The sequence below is a fragment of the Cheilinus undulatus genome, linkage group 1 (assembly GCF_018320785.1).
Source record: "Cheilinus undulatus linkage group 1, ASM1832078v1, whole genome shotgun sequence".
In the NCBI taxonomy this organism is placed as follows: domain Eukaryota; kingdom Metazoa; phylum Chordata; class Actinopteri; order Labriformes; family Labridae; genus Cheilinus; species Cheilinus undulatus.
In genome coordinates, this window is record NC_054865.1 from 11,935,911 (window position 1) to 11,959,518 (window position 23,608).

Sequence of the window (23,608 nt, forward strand, 5' to 3'; positions counted from 1 at the left end):
ATAACACATGATGTTTCTCTCTGTGAAGATGGTCACTGTGTCAGATTAGGAGATCATGAGGCTTTAAATCTGTGAAGCGACTGACTAAAAGATATGACAACATGGTGGTACCTGACCATTCATCATGACCTGAATGATCATGGAAAGGAATAAGGGCTTGGCTAGATGACATCCAAAGGAATCCGAACATTATATAGTCTAATACACAAGCTTGATACAACTGCTAACAGCAGTTACTTATGGTCTTTTAATCCTTGCCATCATTTCTATTTTTTCAGATCCTTCTAGTAGTTCCCCGACAACATCAGAAAGGGCAGAGATGTTTTTGCCAGCGCATAAAAAACTTTCTCTGTCTAGTAATCCACCTTACAGCCCAAACTTCATCATTCTTCTTCACTTTACCATTTGGTTTGTTTACATTTGTGACTCTCATCACTCAACATCACTGACATGGCGGGACAATTAGAAGGAAAATTCAAACTTGTTAGACTTTCTGTTGGGGACCATGAGATGCTCCAGATGTTGCCTTCATTGTCGTTAGCTATGACACACTTCACAGGTTGACATAATCAAGTCTGAAGGCTAACAAGTCAGAAAACTCTAACACTGCTGGATAAATCTATAAAAAACATGCAGTCTGACCTCAGCTTTAAGTTGGTTTTCTTTCCTTCGTGTTCTGTAAAATATGTTACTTATTCTTTCTGCAGCTTTTTCTAGCTATCTTTGTTGATCTTGTTTAAGGTTTTTGGCAACGAAAAGACAAAAAATAAATGAAACTTGTGAAGGGGTGGTATGGGTTAAAAGTTCAAGGTTGTCTTTGTTGCCCCTGTGAGAGAGAGGAGTCTGAGCCAGTAGAATAACATACATTCATCCAGCCAACAATACATGGAGCAGAAAAGACACTACAAAGTAGAAGTCCAATAAAAAACAAATACAATATGTGAAAAAAAACAGCTCTACAGAAAACTCAAGCCATCTAAAAATCCAATGACAGCAAAGAAAAATGAGTTTTTGCCTTCTTCACCCTGAATGCTGCAGGCTGAATCTGCAGCTGAGATGAAGCAACTTAAACTCTGTAGACAAAGGATAACTGTGATCAGCTGGGGCTTACTGGGCCTTCTTTGAAGTTTAAAGGTCTGTTCGGTAGCTCAAGGTTGAACTGTAATTTTTTTACGCTTGGGTATCTTTAAAGTCTCTTCAGAGTTTACATTTTGCAGCATAAAAGCAGTATCCTAACACTGGCAACTGATACTGTAGACAGTATCTTTCCAGTGGGTTGTGAATGCATGCCAAGAGAAAAAAATGTCAAAAGTCATCTTTTTTAGTTTTTTAGTTTTTCCTATGATGACGAGTAAATAACCTGTCTTGTCTCAAGATTTCTACTTATGTATCTCCTTTTCTTTGGATAGCAAAGCTAAAGTTTAAGCAAAAGTTTAAAACATAAAGGCCTGTCGGCAGTAAACGTATGTCCATTGCATGAATATATTTGATATTCATCTTGGAAATCTCCAATGGAAAGCATTTGTGAAGGGCAGGACTTTTCAAAAAGTTCTTAAAGATTAGTTGGAGGAATGTTCTGTCCATCACATTCATGACGAGCTAATCAGAGCGACATGAAGTTTGTGTGCATGCGCTACTCTTGTGCTGACAGGCTACCACTGCCATAGATTATTAATGGCGGAGCTTCTGGGTGATTAATGCAAAGGCCACTTAGAAAGCATGCAAACACATCTTGTCTGTCAAGAAAGGCTTTCAGTGTGGCTTCTTGTTCTTGTTTTAAAGAGAAATGTGGTCCAGTTCTGATTAAACTGCTGCCTTCCTACAGCTACATCCAAGCTAACAGCTACTGTGGAAGCAGCCATTGAATACACAGGCAGACCCCACTTGTAACAGTCGCAAATCCATGCTGAAGCAGACTGGGAGAAGAGCGAGAACATCTTCTCCATCATTAAAAAACTTTCAGTGTTGCCCCCTGCCCCTGTTTTAATAAAGACATGCTGTCACTCCACTAACAGCCATTGTATACAACCACTCACAACAAATAACCCTTTCCCCATAACTATTACAAGGCCATGCTGAAGCAGGGCAGCAGAAGAGCGAAAACACCTTTCACATCAGGTAAAGCTTTTAGTGATGTTTTAATTCTTTATTTCATACAGAAACATGGTCCAGTGGGAGTGCAGATGGTCAAGTGGTTTAAGGCGCTACCCATGTACGCGGGCGGCCCGGGTTTGAATCCGGCCTGTGGCCCTTTACTGCATGTGTCTCCCCACTCTCTTCCCTGTTTCTGAGTCTATCCACTGTCCTTCCTCTGTCAAATAAAGGCATGAAAAGGCCCAAAAATAAATCTTAAAAAAAAGAAAAGAAAAGAAACGTGGTCCAGTTCTAGTAAAACTGATGCAATGCTGAAGCACTTACATACAGTGGTGTGAAAAAGTGTTTGCCCCCTTTCTGATACCTGAGTTTTTGGCTGATTTATCACACTTAAATGTTTCAGATCATCAAACCAATTTTTATATTTCACAAAGACAAACCAAGTAAATGGCAAATGCAGTGTTTGAAGGATTATTTAATTTTTTTTAAAAAACCAAACCTCTCTGGCCCTATGTGAAAAAGTAATTGCCCCCTTTCTTAAATTATGAGTTAACTGTGATCAACCACAGTTTTTGGAAAGCTGAGTTCAATTTCACTGGCCACACCCAGGCCTGATTACCGCCAGATTTGTTGAATTAAAAAAATCACTTAAATAGAAACTGTCAGACAAAATGAAGTAGGCTACAAATCTCAAAAAGAAACGCATCATGCCACGAGCCAAAGAAATTCAAGAACAAATGAAAAAACAAAGTGATTGGAATCTATCAGTCTGGAAAAGGTTACAAAGCCATTTCCAAGGCTTTTGGGCTCCATCTAACCACCGTCAGAGCCATTATCCACAAATGGAGAAAACAAGGAACAGTGGTGAACCTTCCCAGGAGTGGTCGGCCAACCAAAATCACTTTGAGAGTGCAACCATGACTCATCCAGTGGGTCACAAAAGAACCTAGAACGACATCCGAAGACCTGTAGGCCTCACTGGCCTCAGTTAAGGTCAGTGTTCATGACTCAACCATAAGAAAGACACTGGGCAAAAATGGCACCTATGGGAGAGATCCAAGGTCAAAACCACTGCTGACCAAAAAGAACACAAAGGCTCGTCTCAAATTTTCCAAGAAACATCTTGATGATCCCCAAGACTTTTGGAGAGATATTCTGTGGACTGACGAGACAAAAGTCAAACTTTTTGGAAGGTTTGAGTCCTGTTACATCTGACGTAAAAATAACACAGCATTTGATAAAAAGAACATCATGGCAACAGTCAAACATGGTGGTGTCAGTGTGATGGTCTGGGGCTGCTTTGCTGCTTCAGGACCTGGACCACTTGCTGCAATTGATGGAACAATAAATTCTGCTGTCTACCAGAAAATCCTGAAGGCGATTTTGACCACAAAAGACTCCATATAATGAAGACATTTTAAAGTATTTATTCCCTTACTTATTTACAATTTTCATGCCTGGAGTGCCTGGTTTCCATTTTTCAAATTGGTCATAATTTTTCCCCCCGAGCACCAAACTTTATCTTACACTCTTTCTTCTTTGACCGCTAAGAAGCCATTCATCTCCCTTTGTCTACTTTATTTTTACAGTCCTAATCTTTAGTGCTTTCATGTGCTGAGTAAAGCATCCCCTCCTGAATTATACAAACAAGCTTAAAAATTTATCAAACTCTAAAACAAACAACAACAAAAAAAGTAGGAAAACTGTCCAAATTGTTAAGGAATTCCTAGAAGTTGAAAAAGCACGTGATGATGGAAGAATGGTGGACTGATGGAAAATAGATGGATTAAAGTTGCACTTTACTACAAACTTTCTCCTCTCTACCAGCCTGTCTGATGGGAGACAAATGTACTCCTCTGACACCTCAATCTATCATCAGTGTACGCCTTTATGAGGAGCTCTGGGTCAAACTGACTGGTTTTATATTTTCACTTAAATAAAATGTTCTTGTCTTTAGAGGAATAAATGTTTCAGCTTGAAACTTGGTTCAATATTCTGTGAATAATCACTAAGGGAAAGCTGACTGAACACATGCTACACCCTCCCACATTCATATCACTCATACAGCATTGAGGTCAGATTGACCTAGGACACTACTGCAGCTACATAAATAAAAAATTCATAAATAGGATACATGACTTCATCTCAGTTCCAACCAGTACATACAGCATTTGTGCTTAATGATTTGCAACATTAACCAAGGAGTCAAAAAAGGCAAAGATTATACAAGAGTTCACCGCACTCAGGCCTCACCGCCGTCTGATCACAGCAAACACAAAAACATGCACATACAAACAAACATACACATGCATGGCCTGTGGCCTTGGCTGAGGTGGCCTCTGAATGGCTCCTTGCGCGCCACCATACTGTGCTCCAGTTTTCTGACAGGCTTCATTTGCAAGGCAGACCCTGAGGCGATATGGACACACAACTCTCTGTGAGGAGATCCCTCTGCCAATGGCCCCCGGGTCAGACTTTAAAATAAGACGCTCAGAAGAAAACAAGCAGAGAGAGATGGAGAGAGGAGGAAGATGCTCCCCATCTGCCTCCTCTCTTTGCAGATTCCTCCTCAGAGCAGGGAGGATCATAAGAGCAGGATTTCTCTAAACCATAGTGCTTTATGATAATGTTCATTATGAAACAGTGCCAGAGAAAAAAAGAGCAGATGATGGAAACGATCAACAGAGAATGAAGACAGAACTTTTTAAAACTGATAGCCAGAGATGGCTAAAGATCACACAGACTTGATGGAAGTGGAACAGGGCAGACCCGTCCAAAATGGGGCCCTAAGCTGAGTTTTTTATAGAGCCCACTGCCCTGGCTTACAACACGCTCAAAATTTACAGAGGCCCTAACATAATGTCATTTCATCCGATTATTATATATAACTGCTAACAATGTACACAGAACAGTAACTTAGATCTGACATAAATAACTATGAAATAAAAAGGCCATATTAATCACAGTCTGCCTGTGTGGGGTTCCATCCATGCCATGCACTCTGGAGCTGATTTTTTCTCCTGGTCAATTCTTGTATAGCCACAGCACACGCATCGATCCTTCCCATGCCAAGGTCAAGCAGAAGAGAGCCTGAAAGGGAAGTCAGTTACTGGTATACACAGAGCACCAGTCAATTTCATAATGAAACACCTGGCATAGACTGCCAATGGTTTGTCCCCTCATAAAGTCAACATTACACCAAAAGAGGAAGGAAATCAACCTCAGACAAGATATTTGATCTGATGTCTAAGTTGTTCTCTTTATTCCTGCACTCTAGAAATGGATCCATTGCATTCAACAAAAATGTTGGACTGGTACAACCCAGTGGACACGTTTGTGGGTAAGTCAGAAATCAAGCTATTCTGACAACAGAAGGGTCAATTAACCTGAAACAAAATATAATAGGAGCAGCTTGACTCTTATGTCATTCAGCACAAGTAATTTGGAAAGTTTAGGAATGCTCAAAAAACACCTGGAACATTCCACAAGTAAGAAGGCGAAATGGTAACAGGTGATTGCACAGTTATGATTGGGTAAAAAAGAAGCACTCCTAAAAGGCTCAGTCATTCACAGTCAGTAGCTGCGTTTACCCTTAGAAACGTGCAAAATCTGAATAGCGCAATAAAAAACTGGTAATGGAACTACCTAAATTCCAAAAACCTCTCAAATATCACCAAAAAGTTTTTAAGCTCTCATAGGACGTTTTTCAGATGTTTCAACATAGAAATGTATCTCAAAAGTGCAATGGGAACTCTTTTCCCGCATTTACACGTCATAGGACGTAATGTATGGTGCCACATGACCAGTTCTCTTTGAGACAACATGGCGCAATACATGTGGACAGAAGAGGGGACCGAGTCTTTTCTTACCATCATATTTATCACCTTATACGTGGCTTTACCTCTGAACTATCATCCATTGTCTTCGTCTTTTGTTTAAATTGTCAAGGCAACAGCTGTAGATGTAACCATAACCGTACCAACACACAACCGGTTTTAAACGTCCAGCTTCCTTGCAGCGTAGTCACGCGAGATGACATTTTACAAGAATTGCGAGGCTCATGCCCAAAACTCCCTTCAATGGAAACACATTCAAAGTGTAATTATACTTAGTCGAAATTTAAGAAATATCGCTTTTATTTTGCGAAAAACACTGTTATGGAAACCCAGCTACTGATGGGGTGATGTTCTCCACTCTCTCTGAAAGACTGTGTGGGCAAACAGTCCATTAATTTCTAGACAATATTCCTTGATGTGCAATTGCACGGAATTTCTGCCTCTTCCAGGCAGGTTCTCTTAGAGGGGCTGACAATCCTCCTGGGAGGACTCCATGGAAGAGGCCAACCAACACAGTCAGCTCAAGTACCTGGAGCTGGTAGAGGAGTGCCAGAGGAGGAGCTGGAAAGCTCGCTGTGAAGGTGGGATGTAGAGGCTTCGTTGCCTGCTTCCTCTGCAAGCTCTACTCCCTTCTTGGTATCACAGGAGCTGCAAAGAGAAGAGCCATCAAGTCCACCACGGAGTCTGCAGAGACAGCCTCTGGGTGGATTTGAATAAAAAGGTCTGAGAAGTTGGCCAATGCTGCTGGGACACAAGTCAGAGCCTGATCAACCCTGGCTGGGTCACCTGAGAGAAGTTGTCTGATGTTATAAGACCCGAAGCATCTGATGACCTCAGGAAATATCCTTGATGGTGTGTCCCAGCGCATCCATGGATCTATCTACACACCAATATATTCAGAGAATCTGGGGAAGACTCTGCAACTAAGGGGCAAGGCCAGAAAAAGTTGAATGCTCATGATTTTCAATCCTTGAGGGGGTACTGTTTCAAAAACCAGCATCATTCTGTGATGGATATTACAGAAAAAACACCGTCATGAACACAGAATTACATCTATAAATCTATAAATGTACACATCTATAAATGTAAGTAAAGACTCCACCATGCAAAGGAAAAGCCATAGATCAACCAAAATTTAAACGCCACCAACCCTAAATTACCTGAGATGGACCAAACTAAAGTGTGCTGTGGTCTCATGGCCCGATTATTTATAGAAATAATGGCCATGGAGTCCTCTGGGTTAAATAGGAAAATGACAAACCAGATTTTTATCAACGCAAAGTTGAACAGCCAGCATCTGTGATGGTATGAGGGTGTATTAGTGCCCATGACATGGGTAACTGACACATCTGTGAAGGCACCATTAATAATGAGAGGTACATACAGGTTTTGGAGCAAAATATGCTTCCATCCAGACAAGGTATTTTTCAGGGACGCCCCAGCTTATTTCAGCCAACATAAATTCTGTATGAGTTACAACAGCATGGCTTCACAATAGTGCAGGCACTAGACTGGCAGCCCAGATCTGTCTTGCAGATGGTGCAATATGAAGCACAAAGTATGACAATGGAAACCCCACACTGTTGAGCAATTTAAGACATACTTCAAGCAGGAATAGGAGGTTACTCCACTTAAAACATTTCGACACTTAGTGTCTCCAGCCCCCATCACTAACAGAGTAATGTAGAAGCAAAGGTGAAGTAAAAGGGCGGTAAACATGCTACTGTCCCAACATTTTTGGTATCAAATTCAGGCTGCCTTGACTGTTTTGTAATTGGGGTTTGAACAAAAGAAGAAAGTCCGGTTTTAGTCAGACTAACAGAATATCTTCTCCTTTATCAAACACCATGCAAACACTGGGTGCCTATGTCATGGTTAATGTGTGGTGTGTGATATTCGGGGAATTATACAAGAAGAAAATCAACTTTTCTTCCTGTTATTTGCCCATTAGTTTGGACTGAAATCATTCTTGATGTTTAGCAGGCAAAATATGGTGCAAAACCAAAAACTAGAGTACACACACTGCCCAAATAAGGTAGAAAAACCTGAAATATCTTCCCTAGAACCGTGATAAATATTTGTAGTCTGTGTGTCTCCCCTGCTGACAGCGCCACTACACTCGTCTCTGTGTCTCAGAGCCGAGCGTGTATTGCAGCAGGGAGGGAGATTGCGAGGACAAGGAGAAATGGGATGTTTATGGGGGACGGAGCATGGCGTGATATGTTCATTAGCTCGCACCCAGAGGACATCAGAGCACAGCTGAGTTGGCAGGGCAATGTAGCGCTTAGCTTTGTGCACCACAGCCTGAGGAGACGGAGGGAGACAGAGAGACGAGCAGACAGACGAGCAGAGACACATGCAGCTCATGCACGGGAGGAAAAGAGGACACGTGCCATCACACAGCCTCAGGAACCTGCAGCATATAGCCCCCCCGCTGATCTGTTTCCCCTTCCTCATGTCTCAGTGTCTCCTCTCTGATGTCTTCATGTCACCTCTGACATGTCTTCATACTAATATCCAGCCTCTGGAAAATCAATTCTACTGATACTGTTAAAAAAATAAAAACATGCCTATTTAATAATGCTCTTTAAATCAGGAAATGACTCGTTCTGGGGACACCTGTCAGAGTTTGTTCTTGTTAATGGGTACTCCAGTTTTAACTATAAACTGAGAGTTAAACAGAGGTCAATCATGCTATATCTTTAAAAGAAAATGGGAACAATTACCTAGTGGTTATATGCCTTTTAAAAGGCATATAATACCTCTTAATTTCAAAATCTATTCAGTGTTTCCTTGAGTGAGTGTGGATATTTGGGCAAAGTATATTGACATTGCACTCCTGAGCAAGGGATGAACATAAGGCCCACTGATGTTGACCTTTGGCCTCCAAAATCAAATCTGTTCATTCTTGAGTCAGAGTAGACGATTATGCAAAGTTTGATGGAAATCCTTCAAAGCCAAAGCCAGAATAGGAGGAGTTTTTTTTTGCTTGAGGCAGCCCTTCACAATGGGTTAAATGTGATTTAACTGCATAACTCGTCATGACTGACTATCCTGTAGTCAGAGGTTAGAATTGTTGTCACAGACTCCTTCAGGTGGGTGCATAAAAAGGAAGAAAGTCTTTTAGAAAATCCCTGCCAGAATTCATTATGTTTTTGAACTAAATAGGTCTTGATTTAATAAAATTGCTTACAATAACTGATTTCTGTTCATAGAAATCAATTAAATATATTTGGGGCACCAGTGTAGCTCAGTGTTTAGAGCAGGAGCCCATAAGCAGAGGATATAGTCTCTGTGTTTTCTGTCTCTCTTCATCTGCATATACTTCAGAAATAGCTTCTAATCTTCTATTTGCATTTAATGGTGCTTTATGTTTCTACTCCTCTACATCCTTTTAGTCAGTACTGTACTTTTTAACAATTACAGCAGCTGTTTCTTCTAAACGCATGAACACATGCAAAACATAAGATATCAAAAGCAAAACTTGCACAATGCATATTAATGCAAGCACAATATCAGCATTATTAAAAACTACTCATATGAAACATTTTACTCTACTAAATAAAACATAAAATCTGAATTCAGGACTTTGAAGTGTAACATGTTGTAGACAGTATGCTTAATGCTGTCAAAGTAGGGTCCAACGTGTTCTTAAGAATGGCCTGTAGATGTATGGATGTGCAAACCAAAAATATAATACTCTGGCTCCAGGCTATCACTGGTGCTGTTTAAAAGACATTATTGTGTACACAAGCACCCAGCCTGTATACATGCATGCTCTTTACACTCTGATGCTTTAGGTTACACTTGAACATTTAGAATCACACTGAAATACAATGTTGGGTTATCAGAAAGCTCCCACCTGCTGTGGGTTTAATACAAGCATACTTCTATTTGTTGATCATTAACAAGTGGAAAACAAGGTTAAACCTCTCTGTGCACATGTTTCTATGAATCATTCATTTAGTAGTATTGCAGAGGTCACAGTCAACACTCCAGACATCAAGAATGAATGGAAAGGTAGAGAACAGGTCACAGCTCTGTCTGTTGCATTGGTCTGTAACAGACACTAATGTTACGTGTTGATCTTTAGGAGACGCTGACTTTAAAGAATGCTGGCATTTGCTGACAGTTGAATTTCAGCTGTCTGTGTTTGTGTTGTAGCTGTGCAGCTGCAGGTCTGGCAGGACAGAGAAACAGAGATCAGATGAAGAATGCATCTTACAAACATGCATGTGCATGCCTGCAAGTTAATTTCAGATATAAATCAATTTTGAGCATGAAGAAACACAGTCCAAACTGACATGCAGAAATATAAAACTGAGTTGCCAATACAACCATGCACAAGAAAACAGATGCATTTGTGTACATGAACAATAGAAATATTCCTACAATATATATCATGATTTAAAGGGTTAAAACAGTAACTTTAGTTAGCTTTTTTCTGTGTTCAAATCATTAAATATAGAATTACTTTTACAAAGTATGTGTACTTAACTGGCGAAATTCTGATAGAATATATGTATTCCTTCAGCAAAATGATTATTGAGGTCATTGTGATTGAAAGTGTTCAAGGGAAATTAAAGGACATTTTAATTATTTTAATGTATCAATGGGGGCTTTTTAGAAAACAATATCACAATACTTTGCTTTATTCATTTATTTGCAGCCTTACAGATTAAGTTTGTGCAAAGAAAATCAAGATACACTAAAAAACTACTTTTTATTGCTAGAACAAAAGTTACTGAGGCAGAGAAGGTAGAATATAACTGGGCTAAAAGCTGGTCTTTTTTTTCTAATAGTCCACCTGGCTCAGGGCACAGTTGTGGTTATTCTCATTGTCATATTTGTGAACTGTATTTGATGACATTTCTCTTCTCCTGCATCTCCCTTTTCTCTCTTCCCTCACCTGCCTAGGCAGCCCAATCAGAAATCATAAATATACATTTTTGATATCCAAATTCTAGATTGGACTGCCACTGTCTCAATTGGTGGTAGGAAAATAAACCAATGCACACCTCAGTTGTGACCAATGCAATTTCATAGACTAAAACTAGGACTAAAAATGTTCTTCAGTTAACTTTTAACTATAGTTAAAAACCTTGCTCTGATTATAAAACTCTGATGAAAATTTAGTTTAGTTTTCGTCACAGAGACTAAAAAATGACTAAAATGTAACTGATGGACTGTTGGACATTAAAAAAAAAATCCATGTTTTTTCTCCTCTGTGTGTATTATCAGTCAAAACACATGCTGAGATTAGGTAGAGAACATTCAAGGTACACTATATAGACGAAAGTATTCAGGTGTTTCAATCAGACTTGTTGCCATAGGAGTGTATAAAATCAAGCATCTAACCATGCAGTCTCCATGTGCAAACATTCGTGATACCTCATAGGTCGTTCTGAGGTGATCTGTGACTTCAAGTGCTGTACCGTGATAGATGTCACCTTTGCAGTAAGACGGCTCATGAATTTTCATCCCTGCTAGATATTCCACAGTCAACTGTAAGTGGTATCATAAGAAAGTGGAAGCATTTAGGAATAACAGCAACTTAGCCACAAAGGTGAATGGTGCATGGTGCTCTACTGATTCCATAGCTGAAGAGTTCTGAACTTCCACTGACACTAATGTAAGCAGTAAAACTGTGTGGCTGGAGCTTCATAAAATGAATTTTCATGTCTGAGCAGCTGCATGCAAGCCTCACATCACCAGGTCCAAAGCCAGGCGTCAGATGGAGTGGAGTAAAGCACACTGACACTGGACTGTGGAGCAATGGAAATGTGTTCTGTGGAATGACCAATCATGAAGTCAGGCAGTCAGGTGGGTGTGTATGGGTTTTGATGGATGCTGGGATAACATTACTTGCCTGACTCATTTTGCCAGCTGTGAAGTTTGTTGGAGGAGGGATAATGGTATGGAGCTGTTTTTTTTAGGGTTTAGGCTAGGCCCCTTAACTCCAGTGAAGGTCAATGTTAATGCTTCAGCATACCAACACATTTTAGACAGTGCTATGCTTCCAACTTTGTGGCAACAATTTGGGAAAGGCCCTTTTCTTTTCCAACATGACTGTGCCCCAGTGCACAAAGCAAGGACTATGAGGACACAGTTTTATGAGTTCGGTGTTGAAGGACTTGACTGGCCTGCACAGATCCCAGACCTCAACCCCATCGAGCACTTTTGAGATGAACTGAACCAGAGATTGTGAGCCAGGTCTTCTTGTTCAACATCGGTGCCTGACCTCATAAATGCTCTACAGAATAGACTGACACAAATTCCCTCAAAAACAAAATAACACTAAGTGTGACGAACCATGAAATCACCCCTTCCTTCAACCATTCAGGGGTGGGGGTGCTCAGGCCCAGGATAAGGCCTAAAATTGTCTGATATGTAGTCAGCCTTAGTTTTTTTGTCATCTCTGCAGTCTGTAACACTACAGTTATGGCATTTGAACCAGCCTTCCCTGTATAGGACTATAGATTTTGTTTATTGAGCGTTTGTTTGAATGTGAACCTGCTGCAGGATGCTCTATTTTTATCATTTAACACGGTGATTTAATTTATCTCAATTTTTCTTCACATACAGCACTGTGCACATGTTTAGGCCAAAAATTGAGACTGAACTAAAGCATAGATGGTGCAAATAAGCCGCATGAGGGCACCATTAGCAGGAAGGAGGACTGATACAACCCAGGTTGTGCTCTGGATGTCCTTTATGGGACAAGAATCATTTAAAAAATTAACAAAGTCCACGCATTTAGGGTGGACTACTGGACAAACTTGATGAGTATGCATGGCCTAGGGTAATGTCCAGGTTGGTCGTAGGGTTGCCACGTACTCCTGGTCATGCTGTGGATGTCCTGAGGTCCCTAAAAAAGTAGACAGTCTTTGGGAGTATTACCATGGGTGAAAAGTCCTGGAGAAAAGAGATTCTGTCAAGGTTGACCTTGACCTGACCTGAGCAACACAGGTGTTGACGTGTGTCGAGTTTGACTGCCCCCCCCCAGCCCCGGGCTGTGCCTGTGATTAATCCTTAGTGCCTTACATGCCTAAAACATATTCACATGACTGTAATAAAGACAGTTCCACTAGACAGTAGTGTATAAAATACCCTAGAAATCAGGAAGTGAAGCCTATGATGGTGTAAACGTCCTAACCTAAGTATCGCCCCCCTCAGTGTTGAACAAAACCTCCCCGTTTCTCTCCTTCTCTCTCTCTCTGTCTCCAAACTCACGGGTGTTTGGCAGACAGCTTGTGTCCTACATAATAAGTCAGTGTCCCACCTCCAACCCCAATTGTGTTACTCACAGCTCCTCTCCTCAGTGGCCTTGGCCGGGATCTCCTCCACACAGTCGGCTGGGAACCAGCCCACCTGGCCGCGGGCGCTGCCCTCCCAGAAACCCCCCTCCCCGATGCTCAGAACTGGACCGATGGGAGGAAGAGGAGAGAGGACAGAAAAGGAAGAGGGGGAGGACAAGGGGAGGCAAGAAGACAGTGAAAAATAGTTTTAGAGCCCAGGATGACAGAAGAGAACAGTGCATCCCCAGAGATCATTTAAAGACTTCAGTTAAATGTCACATTTGAATACAAAGTACAACAACAAAGCAGAGGCTTCACAATAAATCAAACCTGAGACTGAAAACTCCCAGAGTAGAAGGTAAAGGATGTTTTTAAAGGTGTTTAGGATATTGTAATAAAAGACTGTGACAATACGTGTCATGGAGCAATAAAAAAGAAGCATTTTAAGCAAAACATTTGTAAGAGTTGGTGATTAAATGTCAGACAATGACAAACCACAGAACGTCTCATCTGATGCTGAGCTCCCTGTTTACTAAAACATTTCCACTGAGACATTCCTATCAGTTGTTCTGACGATGGTGGAGGTCTGTAGTGAAGTCACATAGCTGGAAAATGTCTTTTGCTCATCATGTGCAACCTCTTTTTGACATTTCTTCATTAGTGCATGTCCATGAATCCTGTTCAGGGCTTGTGTCGACACCTATGATGTGCAGCAAGTTGTACAAAAGCGGGAACAAACTCAATGTCCCCTCAGGAGTTAAGGAGTAAATAAACCCCATTACCACTACTCTAAACTGAAAACCTATGTTCATGGGTATTTGGTTGTGTTAATGATCAATTTGGGCCCTAATGTCAACATTTGAACACAAACTAGTTCAGTTAGAAATATGCATACAGTGGTGACTGCTCTCTACAGGTTGAAATCCGGCCACTGCACTGATTTTATCTGTTAGCTGATCGTGTTGTAGGTGACAAATGTGGTGCCAGCTTTCATCACCACAACGATTAAGAGACTCTGGTTTCTCAAATCATGACCAAAGGGCCAATCAGGCCCCCAAAGTTTCCTATTTGGCCCCTTGAAGATGATTAAATTTGGAAAAGGAGGAAAAGAAGATGTTGTGGTTTTAAAGGTATCATTTGGCTTTAAATGTCAGCAGCTTTTACATCCACCTCTAAAACAATTAATATTGAAATAGTTTTAGAATGACTTAACATTTGATCTGTTTTGACAAAAAAAATCACTTGTCAGCCATTATTAGAAAATATTTTTCAAATATATTTTTAAAAAACAGGTTAAGACTGGCAAAAATGTTGCAAAAACAGCTAGTTAAAGTGGTGAAAAGCAGTTAGTAAGTGGCAAAAATGTGTGATAAGGGGCAAAATAGGTTGTGGAGTATCACAAAAGAACACAAATTGGCAAGGAAAGAGGTTCAAATATTGAAAAAATTGGTAAAAGAGGAAAAAAAGGGTAAAAATTTTCAAAAATGAGTTAAAAGGGACGAAAAGTATCAAAAAAGGGTTAAGTGGCCAAATGGGCAAAAAAGTGGCAAAAAATGGTTTAAAAGTGGCAAAAATGATCAAAAAGGGTTAAGATTGGCATAAAATGTTGCAGAAATGACCAAATAAAGTTTTGAAAAGGGGTTCAAAAGTGTCACGATTTGGGAGGGCCCATTCTCTGGGGTTTTCAGGGTCCCAGCCAATTCTTTGGGCAGGCCTGTCTCCTTTTAAACTGCTGCATTACAAATAATAGGAATAGATCTCACTGTTAATGCCTAAACATTTTTCTGCATTTTGAAAGATAATACAAATACTAATACAGCAATATGTTAATTAGGACAAAATGTTTTATTTCATTTAGGTTTATTTGAAAGAGTCTCTGTGAAGATTAAATCTGGCCCATGTGTGAAAGGACTTGATGACCCTGCTCTAGGATTACAGGCATTGTAGTTCTTTCCTCCTGTTACTAATCCATTAAGCTTTGAGCCAATATCATTTCAGTTTCAAGTATTGTCTCAGTATCCAGCTGATATTCTGTTATCATGACAACTCTTCTTTAGATAAACTTTGTTTACACAGTCTGAGCTCCCAGCAACTGACCCAGCATGGACGAGGTGACACTGAGGTTTAAAACATTTCAAGTGTCTAAAGCCTGCCTCTGCAGCCCAATCTGAGACCAACAGAAATTTAAAAGGATAATAATGCTGACTACAAACTTGGAAGTGTCCATTAAGAGTCTTTGCACTTTTGATGTGTTTTTTTTTTTCTGATTTTAACCTCACAAAGGTACTTGCCAGGGTTATTTTTAGACCTATAACTTTACTAAATAACATTCAACATTATACCATGTTCTAACAGCACGCAAGTGACAGATGTCACTTCTCATTGTGCAACATCAGACGCTCGCTGTCACTGCACCCTTTAAACATTGAATTTTCTGCCCTGTAGAGTAAATTGTCCCTGAAGCTCTTGAATGACATCAAGCCCTTGTATTTTGAAGGCAGAGAAACATAACTGGAAACACCAGACAAACTGTTGCACATATCCATTGCATGGGATATATGCCATTCATCCTAGCAATACTCATCTGATGCTCTTTGTGCTGTGCAGAACTTTAGCTTACAGAAAAAATGAAAATAAAATAAAAAAATTTAGTAAAATATTTGGAGGGCAGTTGGTCAAATGTTCTGTCTGTAAAAAATGTTACGGGCCAATCAAAGTAACAAAAGACACGGTGTTGTTTGCAGCAGTTTTCCTTGTTCACTACCAGTGGAGCTAGTTGTCAAACTTTTGCCAAAGCTAGTCCCGGGAAGAGCATAAACATCTTTTCCTCCAAGAAAAGCTTAAAGTGCATGTCTTTGCTCTTCTTTTATTAAATACATATTGTCCAGTTGTGTGGAGCACAGTCAGTCTGCTGCAGACAGTGCTGAGAGGACTGTAAACTAACAGGAAGAATCTACAAGATACCACTATTTATAAATCACCAGAAGGATTGTCCTCCACATTGACAAAAAAGTTTTCAGGTAAATTTTGTTTCAAGAATGCAATGTATCTGTGATGAGGCCATATCTTCCCATGTATCAGTCTCATTGTGTCTCTCTGTGGCCCTGGATTTATTCAGTTGGTGTAGTGTTTTGTTTTGCTGCACAGAGGCTAACACTAAACTCTGTCTTTAGAAATAACAGAGTTCTTTAAAAATCAATATGTTTCAGTGATTATTTCAGACAAAATCCTTTCTGCTGAGCTTTAAAAATAAACCGTTAGATGCACAGAGGGGCTTATGATATTTTATTTAGACATTAGCAGAAGCTTAACACAGATGTTTGGGGCTTAAAAAAGTCCTGCTGGATTTCTCAGTGAATATTTCAGTTTTTGTTCATTTAAACAGAACTGCAGTGAGTCTGAGCTCATTCACATTTAACGTCTGTAGATGAGGAGGATTTTATTCCTCTGTATACGAGGAGCCTGCAGACTCATTTTCATCAGATATGGTAATGTGCCGTTTGATTTCCAGTCATCTCATTTTCAGACACCATCATGAAATGAAGGCAGAGATGAATCGGTGGCTTTTACTCGCCTTTTGATTTTGTTATTCATTATTCATTTGCCAACAGGGGGATTTTTTATTTTATTTTCCTCTCCCTTATTAGGGTCAGCACTGAGATCCAACTTCAGTGTGTTTAAAGAAGTTCATGTTCATGTTGATCTTAATTCAGTTTTAAGGGGATTTTATTGATTAACTCTATTTTGTTTGACTTCACAGGAAAATACTAACACTTTTATTTGACTCCATTTCAAGTAACCCTTGCAAAAACAGAAAACCTTTACACTTCTACAAGATAAAATCAACATGATCTGACCCCAAATAACATAAAAAAAAACAAGAGAATAACCTGAGGTTATCTCCGTCCTCACCTTTAACCCTGTCGCCCTTGTACAGGTTGATTTCTCCCTCGGCCTGAGCGGTGTACGATCGAACCACCACAAAATGTCTGCCAGGAACAGCACTGTACAGCTTCCTCCTGGGGCCCACTGCTTTGTCGTGACTGCTCGGGCTGAAGGAGAGGAAGAAAAAGACAACACAGGTAAGAAAAGGTTTTAACACTTTCAGTAAAATGTAAAAAGACAAACAGCAAACTCAAAAATCCTGCAGGAGGCAAAGCACAGATGAATGAGGTTCTAAGAGATTTGGGTTCAGTATTGTGGTATAGTCATAGAGATGACATCCCATGCAAAACACACTTTCTTTTTTGGAATGTGTTTATTTTGATTAATAAGTCACATACACACACACAAAGGTTTTGTAACATTTAAGCAAATAAATCATTTATCATACAGCTTTCAAGAAGATATGGCTGCCTCTACAATAGGGCAATCTCAACTGTGGGGCAGGAAGTGACATACATTACCTAAGCCAGAACCAGAATAACGTACTAAATCACATAACTCTCTGCACACTGTCAGAGGTTACGGTAAGTGGCTATTTTTCACAACAGCAGAATTTTATGAATAAAAATCATAAAACGTAATGACGGGGATACATTTTACTTAAGCACAACATAAGTTAAAGATAACCCAAAGAGGGTTAGGGTTAGGCTGAGGGGGAGGGGCTAAAATTAAAAATCACACACCACAAACTAAAGAAAAACCCAACAAGGGAGGAGCAGCCCCCCCCACACAGTATTTTTTTTCACTCTATTTGATACAAATTTCAGTCTGTTGACCAATTCATGTAGTTTCTTTTGATTCAATAATGACACTAAATACTAAGAAAAAATAAATGAAAAACACACTTTTATTGCAGGCTTCCCAAAGGCCCCTCCAGACTGTGGGCCTGGGTAATCAGTACCCATGAATGATTTTAAAAAGTGAATTGAGCTTGAGCCACATCTATACAAGGGATCTTACATCTAGGTGTTCCTGTTCTAAACAAAGCAAATGTGCCATGTAAAGGGCTATCTTGCCTTGGCAAAACACATAGGCAATCATAACTTTGAATTTTTGAGTGGCCATTGGGATGGCCAATCAGATTTCTAGGCTGGTTACTGGCCACCCTTGCCACCCTTGGATACATCCCTGTGGAGAAATCCAGCATCTAAACCACAAAAAAAATAAAAAATAAAAAAAAAATCAAGGCATACAGATCTCTTTATTCATTCTGATTTGTTCTCTGAATTGGTGTCCAGGATGTTGAATGCCAAAGATGATTTTGTGCACTGAGGACCAACATACTGATTAACCAGCAGCAAGGACATAAAATGCAGTTGTACGATTGGCGATCATAAACAAGCCAAAAAAGAAAATCCTGAAAACTGCACTTGTATGTCTGGATAGGGATTAGATTCAACTCTGTTAACTGTTCAATTAATGCATTTATCTGACCCAGCAGTTGGGTCAGTAAATATAAATAGAAACAAGCGAAAAACAAAACAAAACAAAACAAAACAAAAAAACTTTTATTTAATTCACATCTGTGTGTGTTTGTCTTTCAAACCTCCTGACATGCTATCATTGTGTCAGTCATTTTTCTACTTTCTTGTACAGCACTTTAAACTACAGTTGTCTGACAGCTGCTGTGAGAGCTAGTGCTTTGGACTACTGATTTATTGTTTGATGTCATTTTTGATCATGTAAGTCTGCTGTTTGTTCTTTAAAATAAATATTTCACTGCTTCTCTCTTACTCAGTACGTCCTTCCTTGTGAGAGATGTTGTATTTGAAATAGATTATTTCTGCTTAAATCAACATGAAAGAAAATAAAAATGAATTATTGACACAATATCACTGCAAGAAAATATCCATGTGACCCTTTTTATACAACTCAAAAACTTTTTCAGTAAGAATAAGAAAAACACTGGAAGCTCAAAAGGTTAAACAAAGACCTGCATCAGCCTCAGAGCTTTCCAAAATAAGACACAGGCCTTTTGTCCTTTAGTACACCCTCAGTACCCACTCCCACACTAGAAGCTCTCACATCCAGCTCCACTGACTTCATGCATATGGATATACACTCACTCACATGCACTAAGCAATTATGAAGAGCAGATATTCAGAGGCCAGCAGGCACGTGTCTGCCGTAGTAAGTGGGGCAGAATGTGTGCAGGCTCTGACCCACAGAGCTGCATGGGCTTCTGGGTAGGAGACAAGACACTAAAACGACCACACAGGGAGCTTAACATTTATCTTACTCAGAAGTCGGCTGCTTTAAAGAAAGAAAACATTTAAAAGTCTGATTGTGACGAACTCCTTAAGGAAGATCAGAGCAACACAAGAACAATCAGAGAGGCTTTGATTTTGTCTTGTTGTTACACACTAACGGATTGACGCACACTGAGTTTATACAGCATAAATTGCAAGAATCAAGGTTCAAAAAACTTTATTAATACCAAAAGGGGCAACTCAGATTACAGCCAACAATCTGAACAAAAACAAACAGCAGCATATGTTAGAGACAACTAATTCACTTTGAGGGGTAAGATATCAAATAACAAACCACTACTCTTACACTCTACAGTAGTTTAGATGTCCCAAAGGGGCGGAGCCTGGAGACGGGGTGCACCCTGGACTGGTCACCAGTCAATCACAGGGTTGACGTGCAGAGAGAAACATGCAGGCTCAGTCACACTCACATCTACGGGCAATTTAGAATCACCAATCAATCTATTGAGCATATTTTTAGTTTGTTTCCAACTCTATCCACTGTCCTCTTCTGACTTAATGCAGAAAAAGCCCCAAAATGTATCTTTAAAAAAGGGTTCAGCTTTCACATCAGGCAAATTCTCTTCTTATGACATTGAGTTCAGTGTTTGCGCTAAACTCCAGTAGTGAGTCAAACACTGTTTCCAGGTACTTGTACGTGTCCATATGTCAAACTTTTTCACCATGAATGATGCTATCCTGGGGTTCAAAACGGGTATTTCTAAAATCAGTGGTTAATTCTTTAGTTTTTTTGGTTATAAAGAAGTAAAATGATGGGGTGCAGATGGCCTTGTAGGTTGCACCCTGTGTATGTGGGTGGCCCAGGATCATGTCCGGCCTGCTGTTACCGTCCAGCATGTCCCTCCCCCTCTCTCTCATTCCTGTTTCTGACTCTATCCACTGACCTACTGTCTGAGAAAAGGCATTTATTTTATTTCATTGAACCTTTATAAGACTCACTGAGATCAAGATCTCTTTTACAAGGGTGCCCTAGCCAAGAGGTCAGCAGAACACATCATTAAAAAAAAATAAAAAAAATAAAAATCAGAGACAGATTACAAAAACAAGTTAAAACAAACAATAACTTTGAAAGTGCATAGGCAATTACAGATAAAGTGCAAAAACACCAAAAAACACCAAAATAGATCTTTAAAAAAAGAAGTAAAAATGAGAACAAAAAAAATCACAAAAAATCAAAACTGATAAGTAACAAAGCAGCAAAATATGGTCACATAAAATGGTAAACAGACTTCAGCTTATGCAGTGTGTTTCTTGACGTCTACAACTCAAAGCGCTTTTGCACCAAAGATCACTTAGCCATTCATTCCCTTTCACTCCACATTCACACACATCTCATATTGCTTCAAATAACTTGAATGCATTTTTAGAACAGACATCAGTATTAGCTAATCCTATTCATAAGCATCTGTACACATTCACACACCACTGACTTAAAAGTGGGAACAAATTGGAAGCTCTAAGTGTCTTGCCCAAAAACACATCAACATGTGACTGCAGGAGCTGGGGATTGAAGCACTGACCATACAGCTGAGGGAGGAGCGATTCTGACTACTGAGCTACAGTCGCCTCTGTCAGCATTTGGGATAAACTGGAACTATCATACAGTAGTTATACTATAAAAGTATTCAACCCCTTGGATGTTTTACCCTGTATTCATTTCATAATCAGTATGAGGTCAATATAATAAGACTTTTTTTGACAGTTTTTTTTTAAACCTCTTTGGTATCAAAGTAAAAAAACAAATTTCTACAAAGTAATGTCAATTACACAAAACTATGTCATGTAAAATAAGTGACTGCACAAGTATTTAACCCCTTCAGGTCAGTATTTGGTAGATGCTCCTTTGGCTGCAATCTCAGCACTAGGTCTGTGTGGATAGGTCTCAATCAGGCTTGCATATCTGGACACTACAATATTACTCTGTTCTTCTTTGCAAAACTGCTCAAACTCTCTCAGACTGCACAGAGATTGGGCATGATCAGCCCTTTTCAACTCCAGCCACAAATTCTCTATTGGATTGGGGTCTTGGCTCTGACTCGGCCACTCCAGAACATTCACCTGGATGTCTTTAGGCCATTTCTGTGCAGCTTTCGCTGTATGCTTCAGGTCATTGTCTTGATGGGAAACGATAAAAAAAAATCAGCTCGCAAGCCTGTGTTCTCTTGTAGACTGAATAAGATTGCCCGCCAGGACTTTCCTTTATTTTGCTGCATTCATTTGACCCTCTACCTTTACAAGCTTTCCAGGGCTGGCTGCCGAGAAGCGTCCCCACAGCATAAAGCTGCCACCACATGTAGGGATGATGTGGGGATGTGCAGTATTTGGTGTCTGTCAAGCATAGTATCTTGTCCGATGGTCAAAAGGCACCATTTTGGTCTCACCAGACCAAAGAACTTTCTTCCACTTGACCATGTAGTCTCCCACATGCCCTTTGGGGAACTCTAGTTGAGATTTAATCTGAGTTATCTTAAACAGTGGCTTTCTCTTTGCCACTCTCCCATAAAGCTTTGACTGGTGGGGCAACAGTTGTTGTCTGCAGAGTCTCTCTCATCTCAGCTGCTGAAGCTTGTAACTCCTTCAGAGTAGTCATAGGTGTCTTGGTGGCCTCTCTCACTAGTCTCCTTCTTGCACGGTCATTCAGTTTGTGAGGACGGCCTGATCTAGGCAGATTTACACATGTACCACATTCCTTCCATTTCTTGGTGGATTTAACTGAACTCTGAGGGGTATTCAGTGCCTTCGAGTTTTTTTTATCCATCCCTTGACTTATACATTCAGTAACATTTTCTCTGAGGCTCTTGGCTGGACCTCTGTTGAATTAGGTCAGCCATTATAAAAGGGGTGAATATTTACGCAGTCACTAATTTTACCTTAAATTTTGTTGTTTAATTGACATTACTTAGTAGAAAACTCTTTTCACTTTGACATTAAAGAGTGTTTTTTTCTTTTTTTGGTTAAAAAAATTATATTGGCATGATTGATTTATAAAATCAATAAAGGGTTAAAACATGAAAGGGGTGAATACTTTTAATAGGCACTGTGAGGTTTACAATTACAGGATCGTAAAAAGTTCAGGTGTATGTTGATGTATGAATTTGAAGTACAGAGCTAATTAAGTGTATAGGGATCAAAGTGATGTATAAAATAAATATCAACAACAAAACAAAACAACTTTTGTTAAAAAAACAAATGGTAAGCCACTTCAAAGGACAATACTTCAAAGTAAACCTCCTACAAAGCAACAATCTGGTGCAAGGTCACAGTGACCTATAAATATGTGAGGTCACAGTGACCTTTAACCCCCAAAATCTAATCAGATCAAGTCAAACAATTCTTCAAATAGTTATCACATTTACAAGACCATCCAAGATGGACAGACAGACAGATGAACGCACAGACAACCTGAAAACATAATGTCCTTGGCCCTGGTAGTGTAGAGGCATGGAAATAAAAATATGTATACAACAATAAAACCGTTATATCTGGCTGCAACACTACTTTAAAACTCAGTTTGCAAAGGCAGGCCTTAAATTATGTTTTGCAAATAGTGAGGGAGCTTTTCTCTCTGATATACAGAGGAAGTAAATCCTGTAAAATAAGGAGCATAATAACTGATGCTGATTTTATAGGACATTTAAGAAATATTTAATATAAGAGAAAAATTACTGATCTGTCTGGAACAAAAAATACATAAAAGGTAATTAAAGCAATATGAGAGACAAAAAGCTGGTGTGTGCCTTAAGTAGAACACATTTTTCGTCCTTTTTCTTCCAGATAAGCATCTAAATTTGCTTTTTCTCATCTGCTTACAGGGAAACCAGGAATTATGATCATCATAAGACCTGAAATGAAAGTAGGGGAAATATTAAGCAAATCTCTGTGTGCAAAGTGTAATTAGGGGGATAATTTCATAAAAATATACATTTTAATGCCCTCTATTTTTGTATGAAATGACTACGTCAGTTTTATTTATACCTGTAAAAAGCCACAGTACAACAAAAGGAAGCCCTCATCTATCTCTTTATGGAGGTGATGTGACTACAGTAAGGACAGCAGCAGTGCTGGTTGATGTACCTGCAGTGATGATATAGCGCCACTTAGTGGTCAACTTCCATAACAGCAGTTCTCACCACAGATGGCTGGGAAAAACCAAAGTCTCAAAGAA

General features: G+C 39.6%; 1 protein-coding gene across 1 annotated transcript in view; it reads right to left on the bottom strand.

The window, feature by feature from the left end:
* LOC121506994 (SH3 and multiple ankyrin repeat domains protein 2-like) overlaps positions 1–23,608 on the bottom strand; it is a 351,623-nt gene that overhangs the window by 147,867 nt on the left and 180,148 nt on the right. Inside the window, exons 12-13 of the mRNA XM_041783083.1 lie at positions 17,141–17,280; positions 13,238–13,351 (exon numbers count right to left, since the gene is read on the bottom strand). Coding sequence (XP_041639017.1) covers positions 13,238–13,351; positions 17,141–17,280 — 254 coding nt within the window. The remainder of the gene's footprint in view (positions 1–13,237; positions 13,352–17,140; positions 17,281–23,608) is intronic.